The sequence below is a fragment of the Cololabis saira genome, chromosome 15 (assembly GCF_033807715.1).
Source record: "Cololabis saira isolate AMF1-May2022 chromosome 15, fColSai1.1, whole genome shotgun sequence".
NCBI classification, from domain to species: Eukaryota; Metazoa; Chordata; class Actinopteri; order Beloniformes; family Belonidae; genus Cololabis; species Cololabis saira.
This window is the reverse complement of record NC_084601.1, coordinates 32,797,430-32,809,796: the sequence shown is the minus strand read 5'-3', so window position 1 is coordinate 32,809,796 and position 12,367 is coordinate 32,797,430. Positions and strand designations below refer to the sequence as shown.

Below are 12,367 nucleotides of genomic sequence, written 5' to 3'. Positions count from 1 at the left end.
ATGATATCTGTTTCAGTAAAGTCAGCCACATCCCAGTCCACAACTCATACAATCTACACATGTATCTGACATCGCTCCACACATAGCGATGGTTAACATTTTTAATTATTATAATGACTTATAATTATTATAAAAAGTCATAACTCCCAGAGCACAAAAACATCAGTAGAAATCATACAAACATGCAGCAGTATCTTTGTTTAGGGAATCCTTCTTTTCTGAAATCATCAACAAAAACATCAATAACAGTCGTGTCTTGTTTTCTGCTCTGGACCGGTGAACAAACCCGTCCTGAATCAGCAGCATCTCATCTCCACTCTACAAGGACCTGCGATCAATTTGACAACTTCTTTACTGAGAAAATCCAGAAGATTAGAAAAGCAGTTCATTAATATCAAGTCCAGCAACAGTGCTGTTTCCAATCAAAACCAATTTGGACACAATTACACAATTTTAACTGCAAAAACCTGGAGGATATTATGGAACAGCTAAACTCGTCCTCCTGTTGTCTCGATATTTACCCCCAGCTCTTCAAGAAGGTTTTACCCGTCATGGCATCTGATCTGATTCAAATATAAATCTCATCCCTTTTGTCACGTGTTGCCCCCCCCAGACGTTGAAGACCTTGAAGACTCAGTCATCACACCACTGTTGAAAAAGAACAATCTGGAAAGTGTGCAACATTTCAGACCCATCTCAGATCTTCCATTCATCAGCAAGGTTATTGAAAAAACTGTGTGTTCAACAGCTAAATACCTTCTTAACTCTGACCAACTGACCGCTTTGACATCTTCCAGTCCGGTTTTCGTGCCCTCGTCAAGGTGTTTAATGACATCCACATAAATACAGACTGTGGAAGAACCACAGAGCTGCTATCATTGGACTGCAGCACAGAATTCGACACCATTGACCACAATATATTACTAGAGCGCCTGGAAAATTGGATTGGACTTTCAGGCTCAGTACTTGACTGAGGACAGGGACTACTTTGTGTCAATAGGTAACTTTACATCAGAATCAAAAATATTACATGTGGGGTTCCCCAAGTTTCCATCCCAGGACCCGATCCTAGATGTCTATTTCTATCCTAGACGTCTGTTTAACATCTACATGCTTCTGCTAAATCAGATCCTAATAAACAACACTATAGGTTACCGTAACCATGATGACACACAACTTTACATTACAATATCACCAGGAGACAATGAGCCCATACGAGAGTTCGGTAGAAGCATGAAACATTAGAGCTACTGATGAGGCCTGAAACTGGTCGTAGTCATGGACTCATACCTGAACCTTCAGAGACACATTAACAGTTACGAAGTCGTCCTTCAATGACCTGAACAACATCTCCAGGATCTTGAAAAACTCATCCATGCGTTTATCTTCAGTCGTATTGATTACTGCAACAGTGTCTTCAAAGGTCGGCCTAAAAAGTCAATCAGACAGTTACAGCTGATCCAAACGCTGCTGCCCGGGTTCTAACCAGAACTAAGGAAGTGGACCACATCACTCCCTGTACCTCAGAGAATAGACTTTAAAATACTTCTATTGGTTTATAAATCACTGAATGGTTTAAGACCAAAATACTTCAGATACGTTTTGCTGCCATAACAACCATCCAGACTTCTCAGGTGTTCTGGTTCAGGTCTGCTCTGTGTCCCCAGAATCAGAATCCTTTAAATCAAAGTTAAAAACTCATTTGTTTACAGCTGCCTTTGAGTGAATTATTTCAACCTTTCTGCACATGGGGGTCTCTTCAAAACAGGAGCCTGTTCACAACAAGTCTTACGTATATAAGACACATTTAAATTACTAATGTGAACAACCACTGACACAATCGGATCATTAAAAAAAAAAATCAGACATGAACGGATTTCAGGAGAGACAGCAAACTGTTTCAAAGCTTTTTAGATTATTTTTTCAGCATCTGGTTATTAAATCCACTTTCAAATAACCTTTAACTCACTTCATAAGATATGGTTGACCTTAAAGTGGAAGCTGTGAGAAGACAAGCATCCTTTTAAAAGCAACAAATAAATAATTAAAGTTTTGCAGCCTGTTAATAATTAACCCGCACGCAAAGAAGATCACTGATTCCGGGAAAGATGACGTCCCGGCAGCGTTGGTAGTATCTGGGTAGATGTGGAGTAGCTGGTTTAACATCCAGTTGCTCACAAACAACAGAAAACCAAGTCATCATCAAGATGGATTAAATCCTTTTTTTTAATCAGAAATTCCTTTCAAAATTACTTTCATATTCTGTGTTTGTACAGATTTACAACATGATTTACCACAATTATGATCAAATAACACCTATAGGGAGATATTTCAAACATCTACATAGATTATTAGAAAACTCCTGGTCCTCTTCGATGCAGCTGCTTTAACCAATGAAAAGCCCGCCTGACAGAAGCAGAAGTTACAATACTCTCAGTGGGATTTACATGGATGCAACACTTCTATGAAAGGTGCAGTTTTCACAAACCTGTCACTTCGATGCTGGCTCCTGTCACGTATCGAGAGTCGTCTGAGGCTAGAAAGGCACAAACATCAGCGACCTCTGGGGGACAGACAGAGAAAAATAATCTCACCATGGCAGCCTGAAATCTGACAGTCAAATCCTGGATTCCTCAGTTAAATTAAACTAAATCAGAGTTATGAAACACCGTAACTGACCCTCGGGATCCCCCATCCTTCCTAGAGGCACCAGGGACTTAATCTGAAACCAGTAAAACACAAGAAACGTTATAGAGGAACGTTATAGAGGAACTGCGGAGGATGAGCGAGAACTTCATCGAGACTGTCGAAGTTTAAATTAAAAATAATAATAATAATTCTTTCAGATCTGTGGAATCAAACCAAAAAGGATTATTTGTTTTATTTTGATTTCTGCATAACTTTTATCATTTTTCAGGTTAACCCTGTTTTTAGATGTTTAGGTGTTTACTGATGGAGAAAAGGAAATAAAACCATAATTGTGAATGTCAGTGTAGTTCTATTTTAATCAAAAGAGGCCCACAAATAGACGTTTTTACATACTTAGTGATTATAAATATTGTACTGTATTCAGTAATTTCCACATATTGCTTTTCTAAGTTAAATCATAATTTAATTTATGTTTGAATTCATTCTCACTGATGAGGTTTCACTGGCGACAGATGACGTGCACATAACTTTTGTGCAGTACCTTGCTAAGGACCTTGTCTGGGATCTTATCCGTCATTGGAGTCGATATGAAACCCGGCAACACACAGTTGCAGCGGATCCCAAACCTGGAAAGAGAGACGGGGGAAAAAAAAGAAATCCTTCTCATCTTATCAGTTCCATGTGCCTCAGTTTATTCCTGCGGGTAAACCTCAGGCTCTTCTCACCTGCTGAGCTCTTTGGCAGCCGTCCTGGTCAGACCCTCAACTCCAGCTTTAGAGGCACTGTAATTTGCTTGTCCCAGATTTCCCACCTGCAGACGTGATCCGCACAAACACAAGGACACAGAACAGGAGGTGAAACGCCTGCTCTGCTGTTGTCTGGATTCTCTCTATTTTGTCCCTTTACATTTTGAGGAGAAACGATAACAAGTTCACGTTTTAAACAACAAAAGAAAACCTCTAAATGTAACTCATACTGGTTTTTTACAGCTTAACTGAAAATGAGAGGGAAAAAGGCACAAACCCGGAACAGCAGCTGGCATCTCACCTTTCCCACAATGCTGCCCACAGTAATGATGGATCCTTTTGTTGCTCCAGCGGCCACCAGAGCCTGAGCGACAGCCTGAGCGACCAGGAACGAACCCTGAAAGACAAAAAATTATCCGTCACTTAATGTGAAAAATTAGTCTGTTAACGGTTGCAAATGTTAAATGTGTTTGTGTCACACGGATGTTTGGCTCAAGAAAGAGAAGAAAGAGGACGTGAACGGCTCCCAGCAGGATCCCAATTATCTTAAACGTGTTGCGTTATTTGCTGTTATTGATATGGGGTGTACTTAATTGTCTTCGAGTTGGGCTTTTATATCTGCTCACTTGTTTCGTGCAGACTTGAAATTCATGAAAAACGAACTCTTTTGACATAATAATAATAATACATTTTATTTGTTAGGTGCCTCTTTTGGCACCCAAGATCGCCGTACAACAATCAAAATATAAAAACACATATGAAACAACAGAAAACATTTGTGATTAGTCGAATTATAGAAAAAGGGAAGAAGTGATGTATCAAGCAATGCTGATCTTTGACCACTAGAGGGCGACAGACACCGTAGTTATGTGTATTAAAATCAACAACAAGAATATTATACTTCCATAAAAACACGAAAATGTGTTGTTTGCAGGAACATAATCAGAAATAAGCTCAGGGGTTATTTCTTTCTTTTTTAGTTGGTGTTTGTGTATTTGGCAAGAACTGAAACTTCTGCTTCGGACTTCATCTGATTTTCTGTCAGAATTAAATGTTTGTCTTTTCTTTCCAGTATGTTTAAAGTTCTAATAAGAAAGGTGAGAAAATGAAGCTAGTGTGAGTTAATACTGCAGCAGAGATACCAGGTTACAATAAAAGCACCAACCAATCAAGCCCAGAGTAATGATTTATCATGGTTGTTTTTCAAAAATTGAGTTTGTTATGTAGCCTTTCAGTTACCTTCAGGTTCACTTGGACGACTCGGTCAAAAACCTCCTCCTCCATGCTGAGCAGGAAGTCGTCCTGCGTGATGCCCGCTGCATGCACACACACCGACGGAGGCTGGAAGTAATGAGTCTGCAGAGAGAAGCGAGTTCAAGGTAAAGAAAGAGAAGAAAGAGGACGTGAACGGCTCCCAGCAGGATCCCAGCTGTCCTTCCACACCTGTATACTTGTCACCAGCTTCTTAACGCTCTCCTTTGATGACACGTCCACCGCAGCCGCCATGTGCACCTGCCCTCTGAGGTCACCCGGCAGGCCCCGTAGCGTCTCATTACTAGACTCCTCGCTGATGTCAGCGACCACCACCGACGCGCCCTCGGAGGCCAGGCGCTGACACACCGCCCGTCCGATCCCACTGCCTCCTCCTGCCAAGAGAGGAGGGTACAGTCACTGCTTGAAATCATACTTGAATTTAGGAATTAACAACGTCACAAGGAAGAGGTTGTGGGACCTTTTTGACACAAAGAGAATCAATAAAGAATAAAAAGAAAATAAAAAGAAGTAGATACAGTTCTCCAACTATGAGCAAACATTATCAGGTCAAATTAAACAATAATTAATGCTCATATACAGCTGAATCACTTAATCAACATTAATGATTGTAATCACAAAGGGACCTCCTGTAAACTGGATTTGGAACTGGAAGAATAAATATATAAATAATGAAGGTTCTAACAAAAATAATAATAAAAAGCAAAGAAGTATTTTTAACTGTGAAAATTAGTTGAGGTTTTGAACTTTTATCTAAAAGTCACAGTTGGAGTTGTGTTTATTTCCCTTTGCACCAAGTTTAACCATAATACCGGTGTTATAACCATTATACTGGTGATATAAATTACCACCAGCATTTATTAACAAGTTGCAGTGTAGGTGTAGACAGTAGACAGCGAGGTGGTCAGAGATTTCAGATTTGAATGATTGAGAATGATTTAACAAGTTTATGCTTGCAATCTACCACAAACTGTACTTTAATTTCCCCAAAAACAAAAAGCAGCATAATGAAGAGACCGTGTATAAAGGAAGAGTGTGGAAATGTAATACATAATCCCTGTTGTCTTTTATCCTGGCTTTCCTACGTGTATGGTCGTCTACACAAAAAAAAAGAAAAAAAGAAAGAGCTCTTACTGAAATACGTGTAAATACAGCTCGTATTGACACATCTGGATGTACCGTAGTCAGAGCAGATGCAGGACCGCTTTCTTCCCACAGGCAGCGCTGTTTACTTTACCATTGTCGAGTCAACCGCAATTAATGTTGTAAAATAAATGTTGACATTTTTAAAACATGCCCTGAATGAGATGTTAAGGTTAAAGTAACTTTTCGTGCACACTCTGATCTAGTTTAGGTTTTATCCAGCTAAAGCAAAACCAGTAACTTTGTCACGTGGAGTTAAATAACTCTTAAACCAGAACTTTGTAACTTCAGGAGTCCAGAAGTTCATGTTTCACTCGTTTTACTGAGTTAAAGTATCGATCATGGTTCATACTATTGCTTTTACACAATTAACAAAACATTTTTTTAAATAGCATTCCCTGGAAGGAAACTCGGTGACAGTGTTTATCTATCTACGATCAAATCCTTAATGTAACCTAGAAACTAACCAGTGACGAGCGTCAACCTTGATAGGAGCCTGGAAGTCGCCATGTTTATCTGTGTTGTTGTAGTTCTCCGTTTCACCGCCAGAGGGCGCAGGAGACGCCGCTTCACTCGTAAAGCTCCCTGCGCTTGACAGAAGAAGAATAACGCTGCACGTTTCTGTTGGTTATTCATTTTTAACAGGTTTTCACGTTAATAAAGACAGGTTTTCTGTATTTAATTGTTCCAAAATTATTATAAATTAAAAACTATATTATTAAATGTTTTGCGTTATCTGCTGTTATTGATATGGGTTTTATTTTTATTTTTATTTTTGTTAGAACCTTCCACTTCTAACAAAAATAAAAAATAAACAAAAATAAAAAGCAAAGAAGTCTTTTTAACTTTGAAAATGAATTGAGGTTTTGAACTTTTATCTAAAAGTCACAGTTGGAGTTGTGTTTATTTCCCTTGGCACCAAGTGCAACCATTATACTGGTGTTATAACCATTATACTGGTGTTATAAATTAAAACCAGCATTTATTAACACGGTGCAGTGTATATACTTTTCTTTTTTTTTGTTTGGGGCTTGCTCTGGGACCAGGGAAACCAATTTTGTTCTGTCATGTCTAACATGTGCCGGAATGACAATAAAAAATCCTTGAATCCTTGAATCCTTGAAACATTATCACCTGATAATCGTAGTGTAGTCATGGACATAGAGATCCTTGTTATTTTGTTCATCTATTTACATAGTTTTCTGTCCAAAGTGTAACATTTTAGAAGTGGATAATTTAAATAAATCATTTCAATTCAATTTTATTTGTATAACGTCTATTAAAACAGAAGCCGTCTCTAGGCGCTTTTCAGAGACCCAGAACATGACCCCCGAGCAATTATAACATAAACATAACATAAACTCTGGCGGGTAAAAACTCCCTTAGTGGGAGAAAACCTGAAGCCAGACAGTGGCGAGAAAAACTCCCCTTTAGGAGGGAAGAAACCTAGAGCAGAACCTGGACCATAAGGGGGAACCCTCCTGCCGTAGGCCAGCTGAGCAGAGCAGGAAAAGAGAACAGATAGAGAGAATGAAAAACATAGAAAGGAGAGAGACAGACACAACGGCTAACTGGTGCAATACAAGAATGACACAGACAGAAACAGATGTAGACAGCAGACCCTGAGATGGTCAGAGATTTCAGATTTCAGAATGATTTAACAAATTTGTGCTTGCAATCTACCACAAATTGTACTTTAATTTCCCCCCAAAACAAAAAGTAGCATAATGAAGAGACCGTGTATAAAGGAAGAGTGTGTAAATGTAATATACAATAAGATGTGCAATAATATAAGATGTGCAATATCTGCCAATCTGCCAGTCTACCTCACAACACTCCACCTGCTTTCTCTGCACCGTTTCTTCTTTCAACCAACTGTATATACTGTTCATATTCTGTGATCATACATATTTTGTATATATTTTTTTATTTTGTATATATTTTTTATTTCTGACTTTTCAGTCTTTTTACCCCTCCCCTGCATGTGTGTGCTAAGTGTACTGCTGACAACAAAAATAAGTTTCCCCACCGAGGGAGAAAATAAAGGATATCTTATCTTATCTTATCTTATCTTAATCCCAGTTATCTTTTATCCTGGCTTTCCAACGTGTATTTTCGTCTCTGCAAAGAAAAAAAAAGAAAAAAGAAAGAGCTCTTACTGAAATACCTGTAATTGCAGCTGGTATTGACACATCTGGATGCAGTCAGAGCAGATGCAGGACCGTTTTATTACAACAGGCGGCGCTGTTTACTTTACTATGGTCGAGTCAACCTCAATTAATGTAGTAAAATAAATGTTGAAATTTTTAAAATATGTTCTGAAAGAGATGTTAAGGTTAAATAAACTTTTCGTGCACACTCTGATCTAGTTTAGGTTTTATCCAGCTAAAGCAAAACCAGTAACTTTGTCACGTGGAGTTAAATAACTCATAAACCAGAACTTTATAACTTCAGGAGTCCAGAAGTTCATGTTTCACTCGTTTTACTGAGTTAAAGTATTGATCATGGTTCATACTATTGCTTTTACACAATTAACAAAACATTTTTTTAAATAGCATTCCCTGGAAGGAAACTCGGTGACTGTGTTTATCTACCTACGATCAAATCCTTAATGTAACCTAGAAACTAACCAGTGACGAGCGTCAACCTTGATAGGAGCCTGGAAGTCGCCATGTTTATTTGTGTTGTTGTAGTTCTCCGTTTCACCGCCAGAGGGCGCAGGAGACGCCGCTTCACTCGTAAAGCTCCCTGCGCTTTACAGAAGAAGAATTAACGCTGCACGTTTCTGTTGGTTATTCATTTTTAACAGGTTTTCACGTTAATAAAGACAGGTTTTCTGTATTTAATTGTTCCAAAATTATCTTAAATGTTTTGCGTTATCTGCTTTTATTGAAATGGGTTTGATTTTTATTTTTATTTTTGTTAGAACCTTCCACTTCTAACAAAAATAAAAAATAAACAAAAATAAAAATCAGATAAGTCTTTTTAACTTTGAAAATTCATTGAGGTTTTGAACTTTTATCTAAAAGTCACAGTTGGAGTTGTGTTTATTTCCCTTGGTACCAAGTGCAACCATTATACTGGTGTTATAAATTAAAACCAGCATTTATTAACAAGGTGCAGTGTATATACTTTTCTTTTTTTCTTTTGTTTGGGCCTTGCTCTGGGACCAGGGAAACCAATTTTGTTCTGTCATGTCTAACGTGCTGGAAAGACGATAAAAAATCCTTGAATCCTTGAATCCTTGATACATTAGCACATGATAATCGTAGTGTAGTCATGGACATAGAGTTCTTTGCTATTTTGTTCATCTATTTACATAGATTTCAGTCCAGAGTGTAACATTTTAGAGGTGGATAATCTAAATAAATCATTTCAATTCAATTTTATTTATATAACGTCTATTAAAACAGAAGCTGTCTCTAGGCGTTTTTCAGAGACCCAGAACATAAACCCCCGAGCAATTATTACATAAACATAACATGAACTCTGGCGGGTAAAAACTCCCTTAGTGGGAGAAAACCTGAAGCCAGACAGTGGCGAGAAAAACTCCCCTTTAGGAGAAAAGAAACCTAAAGCAGGACCAGGATCATAAGGGGGGAACCTCCTGCCGAGGGCCAGCTGAGCAGAGCAGGAAAAGAGAACAGATAGAGAGAAGTAAAAACATAGAAAGGAGAGAGACAGACACAACAGCTAACTGGTGCAATACAAGAATGACACAGACAGAAACAGATGTAGACAGCAGACCCTGAGATGGTCAGAGATTTCAGAATGATTTAAAAAAATTGTGCTTGCAATCTACCACAAATTGTACTTTAATTTCCCCCTAAAACAAAAAGTAGCATAATGAAGAGACCATGTATAAAGGAAGAATGTGTAAATGTAATATACAATAAGATGTGCAATAATATAAGATGTGCAATATCTGCCAATCTGCCAGTCTACCTCACAACACTCCACCTGCTTTCTCTGCACCGTTTCTTCTTTCAACCAACTTTATATACTGTTCATATTCTGTGATTATACATATTTTGTATATATTTTTTATTTCTGACTTTTCAGTCTTTTTACCCCTCCCCTGCATGTGTGTGCTAAGTGTACTAAGTGTACTGCTGACAACAAAAATAAGTTTCCCCACTGAGGGAGAAAATAAAGGATATCTTATCTTATCTTATCTTAATCCCAGTTATCTTTTATCCTGGCTTTCCAACGTGTATTCTCGTCTCTGCAAAAAGAAAAAAAAGAAAGCTCTTACTGAAATACCTGTAACCAGAGCCGGATTAACGCAAAGGCAGACTAGGCACGTGCCTAGGGCCCGACAGGGGGGGGGCCCAGACAGAGGGACAAAAAAAAAAAAAAAAAAAAAATTTTTTTTTTTTTTTTTTTTTTTTTTTTTTTTGTCTGCACACATATTAATGGTTGATAACATGCCGGTAAAAAACTAAGGCATATATATATGTGCATCATTACTACACGGGGCCTGGCGCCCCAAGGGGCCTGGCGCTATGGGCCGTTTTTTTTTTTCCCCTATTTTTTTTTTTTCCTTATAAATATCAACAGTCACGTTCCATTACAGACCTACAGACAGACCTACAAATATGTACTAGTCTGTGCATATCAATAAATATATGTGCAATGATGACGCGTGTCTGTTGTTCAATACAACTGATCAGACCAAGCGCAGACACAAGCTGCTCTGATCCAGACGGGTGGAGTTGGAACAAACTGTCACACAATGTCGAGAGAACGAGACAGATTCAGGAAATTTCCATCAGGGGATGAAAAAAGAAAAAAACTAAAGAAAATGGAAGAGTTTAATGCCTCTCTGAAAGGCACGTTTGATAAATTTGTTACAAAAATCCCCGATCCGCCCGGGTCTCAAGCAGCCGTGGGGCCCCGCGTCGAGGCAAGAGATGATGATGAGGCAGGGGAAGGTATCCAGTATTTTGCTAATTGGAGAGTTAAAATTGCGCATATAAACACCCGATCCGACCCGAAAAACCCAAAAATTTCGCGCGCGTGAGCGCAGCGAGCGCGCGAGGGCCCCCCCCATACACATACACATACATACATATACACATACAGACATACATACTACAGCACACTTTGTCTTACTGCAAATTGTATTGGTCTTTGTAGATTTTACTTCTTATTTAACTATTCAATTTAATCAACACATTTAATTAAGATTTTCTGCAAAATGCTCACAATCGATAAGATAAGGATAATTTAATAGCATTTAATAGAGCATTGTAATAACGTATAAATAATAAAAATCTAAAAATAGTCTGATAGACTGTTTAATATACAACACATGACTTATTTTGGAATACAAAGAACCGTCTTGACTATGACTATGTTATGTAAAATGTGAATTAAGTTTTATTAGTAACTTTGGTAAGTTTAAGATTTCATAAATAACATCGATGGAGGGGGGCCCAAAAATCACAGTCTGCCTAGTGTAGTCCATTTATTTAATCCGGCTCTGCCTGTAACTGCATCTCGTATTGACACATCTGGATGCAGTCAGAGCAGTTGCAGGACTGTTTTATTACAACAGGCGGCGCTGTTTACTTTACCATTGTCGAGTCAACCTCAATTAATGTAGTAAAATAAATGTTGAAATTTTTAAAATATGTCCTGAAAGAGATGTTAAGGTTAAATAAACTTTTCGTGCACACTCTGATCTAGTTTAGGTTTTATCCAGCTAAAGCAAAACCAGTAACTTTGTCACGTGGAGTTAAATAACTCATAAACCAGAACTTTGTAACTTCAGGAGTCCAGAAGTTCATGTTTCACTCGTTTTACTGAGTTAAAGTATCGATCATGGTTCATACTATTGCTTTTACACAATTAACAAAACGTTTTTTTAAATAGCATTCCCTGGAAGGAAACTCCGTAACTGTGTTTATCTACCTACGATCAAATCCTTAATGTAACCTAGAAACTAACCAGTGACGAGCGTCAACCTTGATAGGAGCCTGGAAGTCGCCATGTTTATCTGTGTTGTTGTAGTTCTCCGTTTCAACGCCAGAGGGCGCAGGAGACGCCGCTTCACTCGTAAAGCTCCCTGCGCTTTACAGAAGAAGAATGAACGCTGCACGTTTCTGTTGGTTATTTAGTTTTAACAGGTGTTCACGTTAATAAAGACACGTTTTCTGCATTTAATTGTTCCAAAATTATCTTAAACGTGTTGCGTTATTTGCTGTTATTGATATGGGGTGTACTTAATTGTCTTCGAGTTGGGCTTTTATATCTGCTCACTTGTTTCGTGCAGACTTGAAATTCATGAAAAACTAACTTTTGACATAATAATAATAATACATTTTATTTGTTTGGTGCCTCTTTTGGCACCCAAGATCGCCGTACAACAATCAAAATATAAAAACACATAAAACAACAGAAAACATTTGTGATCAGTCGAATTATAGAAAAAGGGAAGAAGTGATGTATCAAGCAATACTGATCTTTGGCCACTAGAGGGCGACAGACACCGTAGTTATGTGTATTAACAAGAATGTTATACTTCCATAAAAACACGAAAATTAGTTGTTTGC

At 38.1% G+C, this 12,367-nt stretch overlaps 1 protein-coding gene across 1 annotated transcript; it reads right to left on the bottom strand.

Annotated features, from left to right (window-relative positions):
• Positions 1-2,207: 2,207 nt before the first annotated feature.
• hsd17b8 (hydroxysteroid (17-beta) dehydrogenase 8) lies at positions 2,208-11,963 on the bottom strand. Its single transcript, XM_061741409.1, has 11 exons — positions 11,763-11,963; positions 8,441-8,563; positions 6,278-6,400; positions 4,839-5,041; positions 4,635-4,751; positions 3,697-3,792; positions 3,375-3,460; positions 3,191-3,275; positions 2,680-2,722; positions 2,489-2,563; positions 2,208-2,406 (listed from the first exon to the last, which is right to left on the bottom strand). Exons 1-11 carry the CDS (start codon positions 11,803-11,805, stop codon positions 2,387-2,389), a joined length of 1,014 nt encoding a protein of 337 aa, XP_061597393.1. The 5' UTR covers positions 11,806-11,963; the 3' UTR covers positions 2,208-2,386.
• Between the last annotated feature and the right edge of the window lie 404 nt (positions 11,964-12,367).

Excerpts from the sequence above, each read along its gene's own strand:
- hsd17b8 (XM_061741409.1), bottom strand. The coding sequence starts at position 11,805 with ATGGCGACTTCCAGGCTCCTATCAAGGTTGACGCTCGTCACTG. Across the intron at positions 3,461-3,696 it reads TGGGCAGCATTGTGGGAAAG|GTGGGAAATCTGGGACAAGC; the intron begins GTGAGATGCCAG and ends TCACGTCTGCAG. Across the intron at positions 2,564-2,679 it reads AAGGATGGGGGATCCCGAGG|AGGTCGCTGATGTTTGTGCC; the intron begins GTCAGTTACGGT and ends TCTGTCCCCCAG.